The sequence below is a fragment of the Callionymus lyra genome, chromosome 14 (assembly GCF_982586985.1).
Source record: "Callionymus lyra chromosome 14, fCalLyr1.hap1.1, whole genome shotgun sequence".
Taxonomy (NCBI): Eukaryota; Metazoa; Chordata; class Actinopteri; order Syngnathiformes; family Callionymidae; genus Callionymus; species Callionymus lyra.
This window is the reverse complement of record NC_141831.1, coordinates 13,200,157-13,221,964: the sequence shown is the minus strand read 5'-3', so window position 1 is coordinate 13,221,964 and position 21,808 is coordinate 13,200,157. Positions and strand designations below refer to the sequence as shown.

The window sequence follows — 21,808 nt, the reverse complement described above, 5'->3', positions numbered from 1 at the left end:
TATCACAGGCTTGAATGTGTTGAGAGGTGTTACAAAGAAAGTATGGTAATCAGCACCTCGGGAAGAAGCGTTAATCCTCACCTAGTAATTAAAGCTCGGAGGTGCGATGCAGTGCCACGAGCACTCTGACACACCGTGGAAAAAAAAAAGTCCACAAAACACTCACTTTCAAAACAAAGCCGTCAGAGTGAGCGTTAACATATTGGTTTTCGCAATTACCGCAATCACAAATTAACACCCCGTGATAAGGTCACGGTTTATTTTCTGACACGAATCAGCCCCAAATCTCAATTTGTGTCGAGAGCTCAAGCATTGTTTCCGATTATAACTTGATTACGGGTTTGCTATTCTCATCTGCAGCCATGAAGGACCGCCCACCGCCAATAATCCGACAGGGCCCGTCCAACCAGACGCAGGCCTTGGGGGGTGTGACCGTTCTCAGGTGTCAGGCATTGGGAGACCCACAGCCCACGGTCACCTGGCGAAAGAATGGGGTCAGTCTGCTGGGAAAGGACCAGAGGTACTCACTGCTGGAGCATGGAAGTCTTCAAATCCAGAATGCCATGGTAGGCTCTTATTTTTTTTTAAGAGTATTTGAGCTAATTCTAATCCCAAAGAAAACACACAAAATGTTTGTATCTTTGCGGCAATTAATATCCAAATAAGGGTTTTTTTCTCTCTTTTTCTGCGTATCAAATGTTTATTAGTACATTCATTGGGGACCAATCATAATTATATACATACTGTATGGCAATCGTAAAAATTGCATCACTGTGTATGTGTATTTCTGCACACATGGCCGCAGTGATTGTTGTGAAAAGGCATCTCTGAGAGTTTTTTTTCCAAATATATATAACATTATAACAGATAAGGTTGACCCAAAATTAAAGTTGCATACACCAGAGGTGTGTACCAGTAACTTCTGAAATTGAAATGTACACTATGTGCCCTCACTCATTTTTTTTATTTTTTATTGTTTGTTTTGTTACATTTTGTTGTGTTTCATTTGAAGAAGTTTTGATATCAATCGTTTTGATTATGTTTCTTTTTTGTTTTTTTATACGAGTCGCGTTTCAATAACAGGATATTGTCAAAAGGTTTGACAAGGTTCCGCTATGTGCTTGTAAAAAAAATCTTAGATCTCCCGAATAATTTCTGCAAAAGCCCCAAGGAAATCAAAAAGCATTATCCTTAACTGATCCCTAAAGGAGCCGTCGCTGTGTTCTTTAGAGGAGATTTGATTCTAAGTTTCATTCAGTATCTTTCATGATCCTAAGTGTTTCCATCGCTGAGTTTCAATCAAAATACATTTAAATTTACGAAAGGGTTTAGAGTGTTTTCCTTTGAATGTTACAAAACATTTTAGTTTCTCGATCCACAGAAAAATCTCCGTCTCCCACCGGCTGATGTCAGCCTTAATTCAAATAGACAAGTGCAGTCATGTTGCTTTTAAAAGATGAATAGTGCGTATTGATTTTTATAAGTCGTTAAACGCTGCTATTTAGTCGCAATCTCCCCCGGCATCAGCCGGACTCAAGGACAGGTGAGCCGAGTCCAAGGGTAGGAACTGCAATATTCCATGTGCTGTCCTGGTGTCAAAGTGCTCTCGTCTTGTCTCACTCCTTCTTCTCCTGAGAGATCTTCTGAAAGATCCATAAAGTAGACGGTCATATCTCTTATTTCCCCTTGCCAATGACCATAATGTTGGTGATGATTCCTGGAACAGCAGTGACTCTTATTGGAGAGAATCAATTAGGAAAATTAATGTAAGCGCTTACTGGATTCTTTTTTTTTTTTTTTTTCAGTACTAGGTGTTAAAATCTTTTCTCATCCACTCATGCTTTACCCGAGCCAAATGCAGGCCAGAGAAGGTTAATGCATTTTCACTGTTACCACTTGCTCCTCAGAAGCCCGGAGTGACGCAAGTCCTTGTTGAAGCCATCTGGGATGGAAGTTACAAAAGGCTTACTTCTCTTTGCACTGCAACACAGTTTGAGATTTACTTTGATGTTGATATGAAGGAGAAACGAAAAGGGGAAAGTTTCAGTGACCTATTTATTTTTTCTGTTATAAACTTATACCAGCGCTCAGTTGTGTACGTATTTTGTTTCCATATAGGATTGTTTCCATGACTCCCTGGCTTATTGATGCCCTAAAACACGTTATTTACTTTATAAACTAATAACAAGACAAGATGTATTAGGATTAAAAGTCTGTTCTATATGACAATTTTCAAATTTACCATCTTCCCAATGAGTTTTCTCACTTTGGATATAACATTTTTTAGAAATTTAGTGAAACACATACTGCACAGGTATGAAGAATTTTTGAGTCATTTTTCAAGGCGGTTGTGTAGCTGAATAGTAAACTGCTGAGATATTGTAGAGATAGAAGGATAGATAAATGGATGGATGTATGGGTAGGTAGGTTGGTTTTGGCGGATGGATGGTTGGTTGGTCATAGTAGGTAGGTAGGTAGTAAGGAAGGAAGGAAGGAAGGTAGGTAGGAAGGTAGGGAGGTAGGAAGGTAGGTAGGTAGGTAGGTAGGTAGGTAGGTAGGTAGGTAGGTAGGTAGGTAGGTAGGTAGGTAGGTAGGAAGGTAGGTAGGTAGGTAGGAAGGTAGGTAGGTAGGTAGGTAGGTAGGTAGGTAGGTAGGTAGGTAGGTAGGTAGGTAGGTAGGTAGGTAGGTAGGAAGGTAGGTAGGTAGGTAGGTAGGTAGGTAGGTAGGTAGGTAGGTAGGTAGGTAGGTAGGTAGGTAGGTAGGTAGCTAGGTAGCTAGGTAGCTAGGTAGGTAGGTAGGTAGATGCATAATCTGGCAAACATCAAGTCTACCTTGAGAATGTTTTTTTTTTAAATACTCATCTTTGTCTCTCACAGCTCTCTGACTCTGGGTTGTACACCTGCGTAGCCACTAGCTCCAGTGGTGAAACATCATGGAGTGCCTACTTGGACATCAAAGGTTCACTTTTACTTTACTCACTTGAAATCATTCCCCCTTTTATTTTTGGCTAAATCGTGCTGTTCCTCCACAGACTCAACTGATCTGGTGGACTTTAGGTCAAACAACGCCACCGCTCTACCAGGCCCCCCTTCCAAGCCAGAGGTCACCGATGTGACCAAGAGCAGCATATCGTTGTCATGGGAACCGGGATCAGAGTCGGGCTCTCCCGTGTCCTCCTATGTCATCGAGGCTTTCGGGTATGTCTGCGACCTAAGGCCTCAAGCTTCTTCTAGTGGCCCCTGAACTCCCCTGACAGTAGCAGATGTGTGTGTTTTTGTAGCAACTCCAGCAGAAAAATCTGAATGTTTTACCATGATGTTGTTTTTTTTTTAACTTGACCCTGAGTCAGGGGTGTCAAATTCAATCGCACAAGGGGCCGAAATCTCTGAACAATCCTAGAGAGAAGAAAATACACATTTATGTCAAACTAAATTTGACAGGTTTCCAAGAACTTTTTATATGAAATTGATATAAAAAGGAAATTAAAACAGATATTAAAGGATATAAAATATCAAAATGATGAGACTGATACATTCTAAACAATATATTTTGAAATATATTCTATTATTTTACAATATTGATTTTTCATTGTTCTCCTTCATCATAATCTTCGTCCCTTATCTTAACTTAAACAGTAGCATCTTTATAAATAACTTTATCAACATGAACATTAATCTACATTCATTTTGAGAAAAACACATTTGTCTGGAGTCATCAGTAAAAAAATCCTTTTAATCCTTTAAATTTAACATTTTGTTACATTTTAAATAAATGAATTAGTGACTATAGCTCTGAAAGTAAGAACCAGAATTCTATCCTTCGATCCTGAAAGAAACAGGCAGCCAGTGAAGAGTTTTAAGGATCAGAGAAATGTGAGTTCTTCTACTAGAGCAGGTCACACACATTTTTGTTGTTTTACTTAGTTAGTTGTAAATACATTTTTTTTGTTTTTGTACATACAAAATAAATAAATACAAATTAAAAGAAAACATAACAATAATTTTAAAATCTTTTGTCTGAATAGTAGGAGGGAGTAAAACTACTTAAAAAAGAAAATCAGATTAGATTAGATTTAATTTTATTGATGATGTAGTATAATATATATGCATGTACTAGGCAGATATCCATATAAATATATCATATATACACCCACATTCTACATTAGTATTATCCTTGTATATATATACCATATATTAATTTAATTTAACACTGCTCCAGATCATGCTGTGACAAGTTTTACTTTGTTAGTTGTAACATACAAAAAAAAAATACAAATTAAAAGAAAACATATCTTTAATTTTAAAAACTTTAGTTTGAATGGTAGAAGGAAGTAAAACTACTTAAAAAAGAAAATCAGATTAGATTAGATGTAACTTTATTGATGATGTAGTATAATATATATGCATTTACGAGGCAGAAATCCATATAAATATGTTATATATACACACATACATCCTACATTAGTATTATCCTTGTACATACATACCATATACAAATTTAGTTGCTATATAATCATAAACACTACTGTATTATTTCATAAATATATCTCTCCTCATCCTCAGTTATCACACTTCCTCCTCCATATACTTTTTTAGGAATCTAATAAAGGTCAAAAAGACAATCCCGATTGATTCAAATGTTTTCTTCTCATACAGCCAGTCGGTGAGTAACAGTTGGCAGACCATGGCAGACCACGTAAAGACCACAGAGTTCACGGTCAAGGACCTCCGGCCGAACACCGTCTACCTGTTTATCGTCAGAGCTGTCAATGTTCAAGGGCTCGGAGACCCCAGCCTGATGTCTGAGCCCGTGCGGACACAAGGTACAAAAACAAATCGATGGATCGTAATGCGGTCTTAGTGGAGCATGACAATCGGCTTCTGCATCCCCTGCTCTGTTTTTATTGCCCCCGCAGACATCAGTCCGCCGGCTCAGGGCGTGGACCATCGGCGCGTGCAGAAGGAGCTGGGGGACGTGGTGGTCAGCATGCATAACCCCGTGGTCCTCGGCTCCACTTCGGTGCAGGTCACATGGACAGTGAGTAGTCTTGTGCTGTTTCAAACAACTTTATTATCACCTGGTTATTTTATCTGGGATTCGACACAGGAAGTTGTTGGAAGACAATAACTTGATATGCAGATCAGCTACTGCCGTGTGAGTTTAGGTACGAGGTGTCGCATGAATCAAGACTAATGTTTCTCCACAGGACAAATAAATCACCATTAGCTGCTACACATGTCGCCTCAGGAAAAAGGCAGTTTGCAGTCCTCTCTTATTTTTCTGTCTGCTGGCAAGGTGTCCCGTCTGTCTGCCGCTGAAGGTTAATGACGCACTGCATAAACTTTTATCCTTGTCTCCCAAAGAAAAGTAGGCATCAAACTTGTCGCCCTCCTTCAAAAATACAACGGATACTACGAATGTCGGACCCAACATATTTGAATTGAGATTATGAAACAATAAAATACAAACACAAAGTAAAAACGTTTTAACTTCTTGAGACTCTGAGTTTTCGTTTCAAAATTTTTTTCGGTGTAAAAACGACTTTTTCTGCGACTGTTTTGAAGGGAAAAAAGAAAGAAAGAAAAGAGGTTATTTTTTGAATAGTTTGGTGGTTTTTATTTATAGTTTCAGTTTTTGTATTGTGTTGTTTCATGATACTGTGTCTTCATTTTAGAAAGGCCACCAGATGGCACTGTCTGCTTTGACATTTCTGACATTTCTCTACTAAATCAATGAAACCTGGCATGATTTTCAAAATTAGACTGCCATCTAGTGGCCTTTGAAGAAAATGAAGAAACTGTATCATATCAATTGTTTTTCTAATTTTTTTATCGTTGTCGCCAAAATAAAAGTAGGAATCAAACTTGTCCCCTTCTTCAAAAAATGAACAAATACTACAAATGTCTGATACAATTAAACCTGGTGAAGCTTCGGGATACAGTGTCATGTTGTTTCGAGGTCAGTAGATGGCGCCATCAGTTTAAAAATGATGCGATTTTTCATTAGAACAGTTGTTCAAGACAAACCAAAATAGTGCAGAGGCCGCCATCTAGTGGACTCTGAAAATAATGACACTGTTTCATGAAGCTTCATCAAAACCATCACTATTTAAACCTGGCATCCTTTGAATTTTGGAGTGCCATCTAGTGGTAAATTAAGACACTGTATCATGATACAGTGTCTTCACGACAAAGCTGTTTCATGAGGCAGACATGTCACATGACATAAAGTCCTGTGTAATCTATTTAATTGTAATTTATATTTATTTTAAAGAAATCTATGATGTATTTACTTGGAGCAAATAAATATTTGCTTCCAAATATAAGATTCATTTTTTTTTAGTTTAGCAAATTCCTCACAAACTAATTAAGAAGAACTTTTAATAAACTGTAAAGAGTTGAGTTCATGTCACTTCCTGATATACCCTCATCTCAGTTTATCTTCAATCCCTGTTCCTTCTCCTCTCAGGTGGAGAATCCATCCCAGTTCATCCAAGGCTACCGCGTCCTGTACCGCCAGACTTCGGGGCTGCCCTCCCCGGGTCCCTGGCAGATCCAGGACCTGAAGGTGGCGTCGGAGAGGGACCTCACCATCTCCGGTCTGAAGAAAGGCATCGTGTACGAAATCAAAGTGAGGCCTTACTTCAACGAGTTCCAGGGGGCGGACAGCGAATCCATGACGGCCCGCACGATGGAGGAAGGTACGTCGGCAAGTCCATTAAAAAAAAATCTAATCTCCAAAAATAGTTTCATTTCCGTTCATGAGCTAATGAAATCCTCCTGTGTAGATGCTTCCCCTTTTTTTTTTTTATATCTCATGGCCCCTGGTAACGGCTGCATGGTTAGAGAGTAATGGATAATGGCATTTCAAGTGCAGCCACCTACTCACGCACACTGCTACAGTGCGTGCAAACAGGTCTCCCAGACAGCTCGGCGGGGGGTCTATGACAAGACCGAGCCTCAGTGGGTTAGGAGGTTGGAGGAACTGTCGCCTCTGACATAAGCTGATATCTTTCACTGTGCTGATGTGGACCCCCGCCGCCAAAGAGCCCCCCTCTAACCAGAGCAAGACCTGCACTATAACAACCCCCTACCCCCTTCTATGCCGATGATACGTCGACCTCCTTTACACGCGGTTTCAAACATGATCATGTGTGTTTACGTGCATGTCATAAGGAATAAAAAACTTTATGTAGCAGTATAGCTTAATCCAAACATTTTACCGCAGGCCGAGATATAATATAAAAGGGTTCTGGGAAAAAGGTGTGGCTTGGGAGCCACATGTGGTCCTTTGACTGTATTTAATGGCCCAAGGAATATATTCAAGTTTTTAATAACGTTAATATTAAATCTTGTCCGTCAAAATAATTCATTTATTTATTTGAAGGAAAGTATACGTATATATTATTTTGTAATGATTTTAAATAGATTTTTATTATTTATATTTTTGATATTTGAAGTATATTTATATAAAATCAATAATATTTGGGTAAAAATTATACTTTCACTGCATTTTCGAAAAGTATTTATTTTCAGTCTAAATGTTTTCCGAAGAAAATGGGAACATTTATTTTTTATATATATACACATTCTGTTATGGTTTCGCCGTAAATCTTATGATTTATTTTCAGGATATTTTAATGGAATTTGTATAAAATTAATAACTGTGTCTTTTATTTGTATATCTACACTAAATATATTTATTAAAGTTTTATTTTATTATTATTATGGGAAAAGGGGATTCCACTGTATCCTCTCGTTCTTAGTCATCGCCAGGATTTCTTTGTTCCTTCATTTGTAGAGGATGTAATGACTGCACTCAAAAGTGTAATCACAACACAAAAATGAACAAACACTGAACATTTGCATGTTAATTGTAAATAAAATAATACAATTTCATTTTCTCACACGTTATTGAAATATAAATCATGAAAAAACTATGATAAAAAATAAAATATGATTTTAATCCTTAAAGACAAATTAACAAGGTGCTGTTGAACATCGATACGTATCGTGAAAAATATTTTTTTTGCGATCTGTCGATGAAACGATATTTTCTCACGCCCCTATCGGGATGTATTCCTCTGTTGCCTTACTTTTTAAAAAACTTTTTATCTTTTCTTTCTTTATTTCCATGAAAAAAATAACTTTAAAAATACCTGAAAATAATATATTTTTATGTTTTGTCTTAAGATATTTCTGGTTTGTTTTACATGATATTTTAATAAAATGAATCTTATAATAATTACATTTAATTGAGTTTAAAATATAAATTTTCTATCATTCATTTATACATATTTCTTTAGTTTTCTCATTAAATTGTGCCTCTTTTTCTCCTTTTATGGCCGCTTAGAAATACTTTGAAAGAAAAAACTTTATACATATAATAAGTGGGTCCATGAAACTTTAGGGGCAACTTCACTTTCAGCTAATGTTCATCAGTTTAATCAGTATGACCACCCTGCAAACTAAAGTATAAAAATTGAATCCAATTAGTAATCGTATCCTCCTGAATGCATATAGTAAAATGGCAAAGTGGCGTAAACGACGTAGTAATATCTGTCCGGCGTCCATTTAAAAGATCAATGGAGCCGACTGCATCCAAGTGATGACACGGATGTGATTAGGATGAAAGCCCGGCTCGCGGCCACATCGGCCCAGCGTGCCGCCTACGACTGTCAGATTCCTTTTTCCGAGATGAAGATTAAACGCGCTGTAGTTTGGAACCGGGCTCGCCAGAGATCCTGCCTCACTTCCTGGTGTCGTCGCTCCTTCCCTTTTCCCGGTGTAACCGTACCCCGATCAAGTACTGCATTAGCTGAAATGTGAAGCATCGCCGTGCACTCGGACAAGTGGTGATGAGATCGTTAGCCTGCAGGGAGGAAAAGATTCACACGCAGCATCTTCCTCGGATGGTGATATACGAGAGGAGAAAACCCGGTGCTTCGACAGACGAGGAAGGAAAAAGAGGGAAAGAAGAGACTCACCTCGCTGGAGCCCAATTAAAATGGACTCATGGGATCAGTGGAGGTCCGATTCCGGAGAATGTAGCTCTCGCAAAAAAAAAATCAGCTCGGTAGAAAACATACGGTTGAAGACACTTTGAGAAAATGCTTAATATCAAAGGCCAAGATAACACATGTAATGGCTGATGGGAGAATCGATGAGAGAAGGTTTATCCGGGTGAGTAATTGTTGGGACCCTTCGGTGAACCGGTGGTGAGAGCAGGGAGGGTCGGAGGGCAGAGACTCAACCTCATATCCATCGTCAGCGTCAGCTCGAGGAAATGTTATTTAAGGACAATAGGTTCAGCAGATTCCAGGAGCTGCTCCATTTATCATCTTAATAAGTGGCATTGAATTTGCAATATTTCCACTCAAAAGTACAGACAGAAATTTACCTAAAATCCTTTTTTTTTCGGGTTCCAATGGTAAGAAACAAGGATCTACATTTGATTTAAAAAGTGAAGTCAATGCGGAAGTGCAAAAAAGCCACAGTTCTTTGAGTTCACCTTGCCTTCCGTTTTCCCTTTATCCTTTTTCCTTTCCTACTTTTTGTTTGCTTTATTACCTTTGATTTATGTTTTTTTAAACTTGCACTTTGTCATCCCTTGCACTTTGTTCCTGTTCTTGTTTTATACCGAACTATAAAACCCAATTTCATGAAGGAGATCCGAGGGATTACTAAAGTCAATCTATATATCTACTTATCTATTGAGGATTACTGCAGAAAGACAGAAATTCACGTACAACTAGCCAAAAAAAAATGTCTAAAAACGGATGTTTGCATTTTCAAAATGGCCGCCACCATGGAAAAATATACAGTACTTACCGTTTTAAACTTCCTTCACCAATACAGTTGGAGCATATTAAATAAATAATTAAAAATATAATATAATATAAATTACATTTTTAATAATGTACATTGTAACTGTATTAATATGAACAATTCATTATTTATATGTAAATAATATGTTGTTGATTCTAGTTTTATTTTTAATTTATTGTATTTTTATTAATCTCTTTTTATTTCATTGATTTTATTTCATTTTTTTGTTCTGTACAGACACCACAAAATAATCCTGTGTTGTTTTTACACAATGTTTCTGAATAAAATTTGGTTATAATTGATACATTTTTAACTATATGTTTGATAATTCTATATAGGAATCTCCAGAGGTGGTCCCATAGTTTTAGTTAAAAATGATTTAAAAGAGTAGGATTTTTTTTTAATCTACAATTACATTTATTCATGTTTTATTAAGTTCCCAAAACTTTAAATGACATTCCGGTAAATTCTAATACGTTGTTGGAAACTTTTTCGACAAACTGCACTAAGAAAATCATTCAATTGAATTTACTGTTAAGTGCAGAAGCACATTTTTAAAATACAGGTCATTACTGGTATTGCAGCCTCACTGTCACTCAGATCGACACATAATGCTTCCTGGCACGTCTTTATGTAAACATTTGAATTGACATCTGGCTGCTGAAGCAGCACTACTCTTTCTAGACTATGGATTTGCATCGCTACAGGAAGCTACAGTGCACTCACACCCCAACCTTTAATGGCCTCGACAGAGATTTTCTCTAAATATAGTTTGGGTAAGAGATAAACTTGCAACAAAGTCATCACTGTTTTTTTTCCATTTCACTGCAGTACTGTTTCATTGTAGCTTCTTTGTCTCGGCTCTACCTGCAGCATGTTACGGTTGCTGCAAAGTTAAATTATGCAGCAGCCTTTTCCCGTGTCTAGTAGGAAATGTTCTGAGCAGCGGGGGATTCTGAATGATGTTTTTTTTTTCTTACCTCAACAAGGTTTTATTCGAGATGTAAGTGAAATGTTGGGTGAGGGAAATAACTTTTGGAATAATATGCATGTTTTATAACCACTGTTGAAATGTTTATTTTAATCAGTTTACTTCAGTTGTACTTTACTTTTGCTTATTACATCATATTTGTAAATATTTTAGTTTGTTTTTTAAATTTAAATGGGCATAATTTCAATTTAATACATTTATATTTTATTTCAAATAAATACCCTGAGAGAATCAGAAGTAAAATTCTGAAAAACTATCACAAAAAATTGTAATTAACAGAATTTTGGCTTGAAAAATTTCCAGAATTAATAAATATAATATAAATAAATTTGAATTAAAATATGTGAAATCATTTTTTCAGAATATAATAATATTAACTATGTGAGTCCAGCTGATGTTTCATGAAGTGAAAAGTAATCTAGATAAATATTAATGTAAATATTCACTCATTATTTTTAAGCATTTGCATCTGTCACTGAACAACAAACGTTACCAGCTTCAACATGAGACATTGAGAGATGAAAAAATGCTGTTAATTTAAATAAAAATAAAAATGTTTTTTTATCTTTTCATTTCTATATGTCAAAGTGCTCGATCCACGAAATATAAAGGTTTGATTAATGGTTGAGAAGATGGTTCAATTATGATTTATTGATAGTATTTTTTAAGAAAATATCCTTCAAATATTGTCATGTTTTCACTTTTGTCTTCATTTATAATGGAATGTATTTCTCATCACTGATCACTCAATATTGGTATTTATTCACTTGCTTCTTTTTATTATTAAGTCATCAACCAACTACTGATCATTGCTTCATTACTGACAACAGGTTGTTTTCATTCTGAGAGGTTTACAAAGAGTAAATCTGCATTATTACAAACAGTAAATGGCTCTTCAGTGATGTTCCAGCCATCATTAACCCACAATGTTTCCTTCACATTTCCAAATCCGAAATAACATGCAGAAAATACACATTCTCTTGAACAATTTAAAGATAATTGCTGTCTACAAAAAACGGTAATGCAGCGTGAAATTGAGACAATATTAGAGAAATAAATAAACTGAGCCCATACAAGATTTTGTGTCTCCCAAAAAGTGGTTCCTTGTGAGAGAACCATCTATTTATAGCTTTGGAGCAGATATTTTCGAAGTAAACTGGCCAAAAAACATGCTCATGTGGATTTTTTACAGGAAATTAATGGGTATTGCAGATAATGTGTTTTTTTTTGTCAGTAGTTCTGTAGTCCATGTTTCTGCTCACGTGTCTGCTGGCAGGGGTTTTCATTAGCAAGACACAAATGCTTTATGAAGAGAAGGAGGAACATTAAACCCACATTAGTGATGGAATTATACATTTTAGGTTTTCTATGCTTGCAGCATTATGTGCAGGAAATGCATTATGAGGCAATGACATTGAGATATGTTCGACTGATTCTATCTCCACTGATGGCAACAAAGTACCTGATAGTGAAAGACATGGATGGTCGGATTACTGTTTTCTCTTTTCCCATTTTTAGTGCTTTTATGCCTCAGTTGTTTGAGTCAGGATTCCCAGATTGGTTAAGAAGCTATGATCTTCTTAAGAGCGACCTTAAGAATATGTGAAAGAAGGATGTGTGTGCTCTTAGTTTGGGAAGATCTTTCACTAAGAAGGAAATAAAATATAAAGCTTTTCAACAACTACATATAATAGACATCTAGAACACTGTGGCATTTCACAGATATCAAGGAAACAGATGTAATTTAACATAGAGAAAATCCGACTTATTATAAACGTGTTGCCTAAGCCCACTAAGAGCTTCCTACGAAGCGTCTTTGGCTTAATCTTAAGGTTCTCCTAAGAAGGTAGTAAAGAACGTGTCTGGGGAAACACCCTTATCTTAGAGCTTAGCCGAACCCTTCTTAACAGCCGTCTCGCATCCTTAAGAATGATCGAATTTATAATATAATAAAGTCAGTCTTTTATGATTTTAGTGCAAGGTTTGTTAGGATAGCGGATTCGCGCCTCGAAAAATGAAAAGATAATATCGCAATCATACTCTTTGGTCACGTAATAATTTTGACGACATTTCTACGATGTCAATTGATCCCTCTGGAGTGTAAAGAGAAGTGCCAACCTTTGTACCATTAGTCTTATTAAAGGAAAATATGGAACAAAACCCGTGATGCATTATGTTGAAGACTGGGACGTGAAGTATAGAACCCAATACCAAGATTGGGACCAAGATCAAGAGCAAATCAAGACCAGAGACCTAGACAAAACTGAGACAATGCATGAATGGGCTTTTGGCCAGTCTCTATTCGGTTCTATTAGCATCATAGAAAAATGTTTGTTTCCTTGGTTTTTCTTCAAAGAACACTTGAATACATCTTTAGAACACATGATTCATTTCCAAATTATAAGGCACCACAATGTTCTGTCTCAGTTGAGGTAGCTTATAGAACGCACAACCCCTTGACAAAGGCTCAACAAAGCATCAATACAAGTTATACCAGTGATGACACATCGTGAATCATTGATTCACCAGAAGTGGTCTTTTTTTTAATCTCCTTGTAACAAGTTTGGTTCAATCTTTCCAGCTCCAAGTGCACCTCCACAGCAAGTGACGGTCGTGAAAGTCGGGACTCACAACAGCACATCCATCAGCGTGTCATGGGACCCTCCCCCCTCGGACCAACAGAACGGCATCATCCAGGAATACAAGGTAAGTTCACGCTCATACTTTCTCGTAATTTAATGTGCAGCCTCCCCCCTGCGCTCGTCCCTGATGATTTCTGTCTGCTGCCTCCATCTTCTTCAGATCTGGTGTCTGGCCAACGAAACACGATTTCACGTCAATAAGTCTGTGGACGCAACCATCCGTTCAGTGGTTGTCGGCGGCCTGCAGGCGGGGGTGCAGTACGGCGTGGAGGTGGCCGCGGGCACCAGCGCAGGAGTGGGGGTCAGGAGCAAACCCCAGCTCATCATCTTGGGTAAATCCACTCAAGACAATCAGATGAACCCGGGATTCAAATAAAATGGCCTCCTGATGTTGAGGGCCGAGGTGTCGGGTTTCGTGGTGGTAGGTGGGGGAATGTAGTCGGGGGGTAGAGGGGGGGTGCTTGAAAACTGATTTATCAATTTAACGCTATTGAAGAAAGAAGATTGCACCTTGCAACACGGCCATCGACTGAGAAATCAATAGCGGTTCATTAAATATAGTGTCTGCGAAACACTGTGCCAAGTGCTGTTAGCCATATCAATAATCCCCTTCACTACGTGGGCAGCTGCTGCTAACAAAGTAGACAGTGTTTTTGTTTGGAGCTTATCAGCATTTCACATCTTATCAAACAGCTAAAGGATGCTCAGAGCATATAAGCCCGGAATCAATATCGGAGTCGAGGCCAGGTGCTCTTCATCTGGGACTTCTGACTGATATATAATAACAGCGTTAACACACAGGGGGGGGAAACGAAACACAGGCCTGTGGACTGGAGCTTAATGATGGGGGGGTCTAGGGGGGCCGGGAGGGGTTGGTTTCCTGCTGGAGACTGTGAATCTAATTTCACAGCACAGTAGCCGCAACGGAAAATCAAACTCTGTCAGAGCTGCTCTGTCAATCTCGCATCTTGCAGCCAGTGTTGATAAGTGCACTGCTGAATTGATTAACTCTGCATTGTGTGCAGCGATGCTGTTTTTTTTTTATGCTTTTGCCACGGTTGCCCTGTCTTTTGTTGTTGTTGTCGTTTTTTTTTTCATATGTTTCCTCACATTTCTTGAGATGAGATATGTAAAGAAAAGTCCTTGACGGTCTTAGTATTCATGAGGCAGGAAGGACGGATGTATGGATCAGACAGTGAGAGGAGAGACTTGATGTATTTTTAATTTGATTGGTATTAAAAGAGGTTGAACTGAAATAAAAATGTTAGAATAAAGCATGATTAAGTGATCCAGCACACGAAATGTTTACCAACATCAAGAAGGTTGTTGCTTTTTGCTGGCGTTGGTCTCCATCTTGTAAAAAATTGCTCAAAAATAACTCGAAAATTGGTTAGTGTTTACGATTTTGGAGGGATTCTAGATTGCTATTTAGTAGAAAGTGTCTTCACTATAAACCTGTTTCATGAGGCTTCATTATTCCATCACTAGTAAACATAGAAAACCAGAAACTAAAAAGTACAATAAAAAAGGTTTTATTTTACAAACAGAACTAGGAAAAGTTAATGTTTAATATGTTTAAGTCTCAAAAAGTTACAATTTTATTTGTGTGTTTTTTTTTTAATATGCTATATATTGACAAAAAGATGGACATGGCATCATACGTACATTTGCATTTTGTTGTTCTTTCTGTTTTTGCTTAACAATGAAATATAAGGGAAGACAAAATGATAATAAAATAAATACATTTGAAAAAAATAGTAATAATACATAAAAATACAGAAACACAGCTACCAGCCCGCCTCATTGCTGATTACTTTAAATATCTATAAAGTGTTATTACTGTTTGTACCATTTGTAGTATTTGTCAAATTTTGAAGAGAGCGACAAATTCGATGTCTACTTTTCGGGATAAATCTATTTCTTGATCCAATTCAACCAAAATATGGCCAAATTTTTCCGGTACAATGGAATCAACACTAGGTAGCTTCAACGTGTGTTGTTTTTTAATTGACTCCAGACCTTGTTTTGTCTTTAAAAATATTTAAGTTTAGAATTTAAAAAATATATACTTTACATTCTCTTGATGAACAAGGTAGTGGGCAGACTTAAATCTGGGCCTGACTTTTGGAAATGCCTGAAATAGTGGGTTTATACACAACTAAAACTTTGTTGTCCATTCAGTAACATTTAAAAGGGTGTCTGGTTTCTACTGTTTGTATATCTAGTTCCATCATGTCTTTGGTGCTAAATTATTCCTCGTTCTTGCCAGAATTCCGACATTTCCTTGAGTGTTTGTCTTTGTTCTCAGGTGCTGAGCAGAGGGACGTAATGACGGGGTCGGAGGGCAACAACAGCATCTCCGACGTGGTGAAGCAGCCAGCCTTCATCGCCGGTCTGGGAGGAGCCTGCTGGATCGTCCTGATGGGCTTCAGTGCGTGGCTCTACTGGAGGAGGAAAAAGAGGAAGGGACTCAGCAATTACGCAGGTAGACATCGACCGACTGTTTCAGATCCCGGTCAGCTCTTTAATACACTCAGTAATTCAACAAAGCTGTCCATTAGCCCGTCACAACAGGTGATGTTTGCACATAGACTCTTGTTTCTTTCCGAGTGGATCGACTATCGCCGTCTTTCTTTATCGTAATGCGCGTTGCTTTCGTTTTGATTTAGTGGAGTAGCTATCTTGATTTCCTAATTCAATTGTGATAAATATAATCTACTCTTCTCATTTGCTCTATCGAGAACATTCAGAATATGGAAAGATATTTTTTCAGATGGCAACAACAACCGCTCAAATTGATTTGCCAGCAAATGGATTCTGAAAGATCTTTATAAGCATGACTTCTAAGATCGTAGTCGACGCTATATGGAGAGAGAAAATGTATTATGGAGTCTGGATTGTTCTTGACAGAAACTCAATTTACTTATAATGTTGTTTATTTTACAGTTCAATCCTTCACCTTCACTCGTGCAGGTATTGTCAACACCATTCACTAAGTTAATAGCTCCTTAAAAAGTGTGTTAATTCTACTGTTTTTCTCTCCATTTTTTTTTCAAGTTACATTCCAGAGAGACAGAGGCCTCATCAGGAATGGAAGGTGGGTGTCTCAAATTCCAACCCCGACGATATACATAACACCAGAGGTGCCGTTTCCGTTGGCTCCCGCTAAATGGGATGTTTTTCGGCGTGAACTATATTTGCATATAATCCTCCTGGCCTTTTCATGGTGGGGTATGATCTGCACTGATGAAGTCATAAATCACTCCCATAACAAGGATGCCAAAACTGAGGCAGGTGGGCGGCTGTTTGATTTTCGGTTTATTTGAGGTAAACCGGAATTGGCTCCGGCCCCCTTTCCACAACCGTTAATGTTTTTGGATGAACGCTAAAAGGCTGAAATATGACCAAAGAGAAGATGTGCTGGCATCAATAAGTGAGAGGGTGGGGAGGGACGGGAGGGGGTGTTATGTTGTGCCAGTTGCGAATACTGGGATTTTTTCTTTCAGGAAGTTCCAAAAGGGATGGCTTGGATATCTTTTTTAAAAAAAGGATTAAAAAATGCCCAAAACTACCATTTGCTTGTTATTGCAACCAGTGTTATCCTACATATACTTGGGTTTAAACCAAAACTAATGCTTATAAATTAAATAAAGACAGACACAATAGACCTAAAAGTATATATTTTCAAACCTATTTATATATCCCAATTATCTTTAGAATTGTAACCTTAAAGATATACTAAGATAAAACGTTTGATCACACATCAAATGGACTGCTCGACTAGCTGAGCAAGTTCAGTTTCAGTTGGTAATAAAGCAAGCAAGTAAGTAAGCTTTATTTGTGAGGCGCCTTTCACAGATCAGGGTCATAAAGGTTCATTAAAAGAGTGTTTTGTGTATAAGTAGTAAATAAATCGTGTCAAATTGAATCAGGACAGCTCGAGAACCTTGGCTCCTGCGAGGGCCATGACATCATCAGCTGTGATGTCAGCTGTGATTGGAGTTGCTAAATCATGGCGGGACAATAAACACACACTAATCAGGTACATAAAACTAGTTAACTGCATTTGATAAAATTAAACTTTACCATGAAAATGTTGGATAATAATTGGGATTTTTGAATTTATACTTCTATGAAAGACTTTCCAAACTTGGGTAAATTGTCCGAATCCTTTATTAAAATTAAGGATTTATATGTGAATTAAGAAATTTCAGTTTTGATTCTTTAAAACTTCTGTTATCTCTGGGTCAAGGTGAATGACTCGGTTCAGTTCCAGTTGGTAAGAAAAGTTGGTATTTTATGTACATACTAGTAGCAAAAAATGTTTGCCAAATTGTATCCTGATTGCTTGAGACCTTGGCTCCTGCAAGGGTCATGAGATAATAGGCTGTGTGCGATGGAACCCCATACACAACACTTGTTAACTGAGTATCAAAACTGTTTTATTAAGGATAATTTCACCCAGCGATAACACAAGGGTTAAACAATCAAAACTGAACTTGCATATACAGTAATTCTTGAAATTTCATCAAGCGTTTGGATAATTTAACTAAGTTTGGAAAGTCTTCAATGGAATTAGTGCATAAGGTATTTATTCAAAATTCTTCTATAAATACAAATGCAGTGGTAGAGGTTATTCACCTTGACCGATAGGCAACACAAGGGATACCACAAGCACATTTGTTTTGGGGCCACCGGGTCACCCTGACCCTGAGATAACAAAGGGGTTAAATACATTAAAGAAACATAGAGTTGATAAATGGATTTATACTTTATATTATTGTAGAAAAAGCTCTGTTTAAAAAAAAGTTTTAGCAATGCAGTTTACCCATGACAAACTCAAAAACATTTCTCTTCTCAAAAATAGTCCAAAGAATTCGCTCAGCACAATAACCGTCCCTTCCTTTGTGTCGAACCTAAACAAGCCGATAAGCCCAGAGCCACAACAAATGTTGCAGTGACGGATTGAAAAAAAAAAAAAACACATTTCCATCCGCAGGGCTTATTGTGACAAGGTTGCGGCGCGTATGTAGATGAACGTACATGCCTGTGTATTCAATTCATTCATTATCTTGTCCTGCTTTATTTTAAAATGGAAATTATTGATGTCATTGTTTGAACACCTTTGAGTCAGCTGTAAACAATTCCAATCAGCCCGGGCTGGAAGAATTCCCGCGTGGCAGCACATTTAGCAAACACGATTTTGGACGGATCCGTGTTTGAATACGAGGCTCGCCTCGCTCCGTCTTACCTTCTTGTATTCAAGACTGCTGAATCTCACCAACACTAAATGACACGGTAGCTCTACTGAAGCACCTAATAGGCTTTCGCTGTCTCTGTTGCCATGGAAACACTGCAGCCGCCGCTGTAGCCGGCGCCGCCAGCGGCAGTCTATGATTCTCGATTTAAAATGTAAATTTTTTGTTGTGCTAAAGCTCCAAAGTGGATTTAGTGTGTGTTTTGGCCTGCTTGTCTCTCCGGGGAGAGTTACTGGGGAGGTGGTGTTAAGGGAGAGGCAGCGGTCTGATTTATAGACTTGCCATTTTTATGTCTCTCCGTTGTTTATCGTTTGCCTGCTAGCCAGGCCTCTCCATAGAATATGCTGAATAGGGTTTCGCATCAATTTGCGTGGCGAATAAAGCGAGCGGTATTGTTGTCAGAATGCATCTTTTTTTTTTTTTTTCTGTGTCACTCACTCACTCTCCGTCCTCTGTCCTCTGTCCAGTCGTCCGGGCTTGTTGAAAGGTGGCGACCCCGGGCTGCCATGGCTGGCTGACTCCTGGCCAACGACAAGCCTCCCAGCCAACGGAGATTTAGGAAGTCCGAAGGGCGGCAGTAACTTTGGCCGAGGAGGTAAAGAAAAAAAAACACACTAACACGCCTGACGGATGGAGCTTTAGCGATGCCTGGTCCGACAGCTGTGACGATTCGCCCCGTGGTGAACACAGCGACAGGACATGACACACAAACAAACACACGCAAATTAACAGAGCCTTTGAGGGTCACACTTTACTAATCTGATGTGACAAGCATGATATTTGGCTTAGAATTGTGTTGTAAGTAATTACTCTCTCTCTTCTCTAGCTATTGTGTGCTATAAAGTTCAAGTCTATGGCGTGTTCGCTTGTGTCCAGCGCTCGCAAGAGCCGGGTCAGATCTGAAGGTTAGCACAGTTTGAGAGGTACCCTCTGGTGAAACCTCCATCAGGCTCCAACAGGGCGGTACACGCTAATTACGCTTGTAAATAATCACATCCGTTCAAATCAAGCTCATCGAAAGGCATCATTTTTAACCAACACTGAGGACCAGAGCAGTAGGGATCGCTAATGACCTTAAAGGTAATCCCGAAACATCCCTCCATGATTCCTCCTTGTTGCCTCCTTTAGATGTTCTGCCGTCCGCATCCGTGGAGAAGACGGGGACCATGCTGTCCGACGGCGCCATCTACAGCAGCATCGACTTCATGGGGAAAGCTGGCTACAGCAGCCCGGCGAGGGGGGTTCAGCCGGGACCTTACGCCACGACCCAGATCCTGCAGTCCAACAGCTTCCACGAGCTGGCGGTGGACCGACCCGATCCTCGCTGGAAGACTTCCCTCCAGGCCCAGCAGGAGATGGCCAACATGGGATACTCCTTAACGGACCGGCGGCCATGCAATGGTAGCGTAAAACCGAAAACTTTCGTATTATTACTACAATTGTTACTCTTTAGTTTTATCTTGGACTTTTTAAGTATTTTAAAGTACGTCAGAATTTGGTCCATCTTTTTTTATTATTTATTATGTTATATCTTATCATCCCTTGTGTTATCTCAGGGTCAACGTGACCCGAAGGCCCGAAAACAAATGTTCGCTTTGACCAAGAGACAACACGGGGGATATCACAAACACATTTATGTCCGTGCCTTTGAGTCAACTTGACCCAGAAATTACACACAATGTTATTTATAGAGAGGATAGTTGAATACGATTATTATAAAATAAAATAATACACAATTGGATTGAAACGTAAGCATTTAATAATTGTTTATTAGGTGAAATAATTATACTTTTTAGTTTATATTTTCTTTCTCTACATCAACTTTTTTTGGTCATTTTTGCTCGACAGCCCCTCACATCAAACCTGGTGTATAATGTGACCCTTTGGGAAATTAAATTTCCCACCAGAGCTCTAAACCAGACCTGGGCGAATTGCGCCCCTGGGGCCACACACGGCCCCTGACTCCATTAATTTTCCATTAAGGTCAAAATAATACTAGAAAACCCACCAGTTACCAATTTGTCCAATTGCTATTCAACAATATTACCAGTTCAATTTTAAATATAACTTGTTAATCGTTTGAGGACTTTTATTCTCCTATTTTTTTCCTTTTTATGGTTATTTGTTTTATAATATTATAATAAGTAAAAGTAGCGCTTGTTCAAAAAAACACTATAAAATCAACCATTTAGAAATGTTTCTGATGATGATTTAACAATATCACTAGTTTAATTCTACATATAACTTTATAACATATAACTTTTAGTCGTTTATTTGCTACCATTCATTTGTCCTTTTTATGGGTATTTCTTTTAAATGTTTTGGTACTGCTTTTACATCATATTTTAAATAATATGTATATAATGGCATAATATAACTTGTTTTTGACTATATTCTTTTAACAACAAATGTTTAAAATGATCTTTTTTACCCACTGAATCTTCAAATTAAAATAAATTAAAAAATGAAATGATCTTCAATCAAATTAAGAGTTAAAAAATGTATATATATTTAAATTAGTGCTTTTATTTATTTATTTGCTTTAAGTTTTTCACCCATCTTGAATTATTTATTTGTCCTTTTTTGGCTTAACAGCCCCTTATAAAAAGCAGTATATAATAATGGAATTTTCCACTCCTGCTCTAAACTGACATACTGGCAAACGAAAACCTTTCCCTAGATCTTTTTCATAAAATTGATTTGAGAGAAGCAAAACTATAGTATCGAGTATTTGACTAAAGTTTTGAAATGCAACGCACATGCACAAATGGAAGGCTGATTTTCCGGATCGTGTATCAACACTAGTAACATACTCAGTTTTGTTGTCCCACTTGGGTTGCCATAAAAAAACATGGCGAATCAAGGCATGCCCAAGCTGTGTCTCAAATTGCATACTTGCGTACTTAAACTTGGTAATTTTTGTGCATCCGTCACAATTTTTAGTTTGCTAAATTTACTACGCCTTGTACACTAAATTGACGTACTAAAACACCAACAAAACTGAGTAAGGATCGATGGACACTTTCTACCCTAAACGGCCGCCATCTTAGTGACGTTGACGTTGTAAACGGAAGTTACGTCATATATATA

General features: G+C 37.9%; 1 protein-coding gene across 1 annotated transcript in view; it reads left to right on the top strand.

The window, feature by feature from the left end:
- Positions 1–21,808, top strand: part of LOC148066058 (roundabout homolog 2-like) — a 102,999-nt gene that overhangs the window by 69,349 nt on the left and 11,842 nt on the right. Inside the window, exons 9-21 of the mRNA XM_087807891.1 lie at positions 361–566; positions 2,877–2,958; positions 3,032–3,197; positions 4,656–4,822; positions 4,916–5,037; positions 6,469–6,700; positions 13,400–13,524; positions 13,621–13,792; positions 15,769–15,945; positions 16,407–16,433; positions 16,518–16,557; positions 19,186–19,313; positions 19,847–20,119. Coding sequence (XP_087664017.1) covers positions 361–566; positions 2,877–2,958; positions 3,032–3,197; positions 4,656–4,822; positions 4,916–5,037; positions 6,469–6,700; positions 13,400–13,524; positions 13,621–13,792; positions 15,769–15,945; positions 16,407–16,433; positions 16,518–16,557; positions 19,186–19,313; positions 19,847–20,119 — 1,917 coding nt within the window. The remainder of the gene's footprint in view (positions 1–360; positions 567–2,876; positions 2,959–3,031; positions 3,198–4,655; positions 4,823–4,915; positions 5,038–6,468; positions 6,701–13,399; positions 13,525–13,620; positions 13,793–15,768; positions 15,946–16,406; positions 16,434–16,517; positions 16,558–19,185; positions 19,314–19,846; positions 20,120–21,808) is intronic.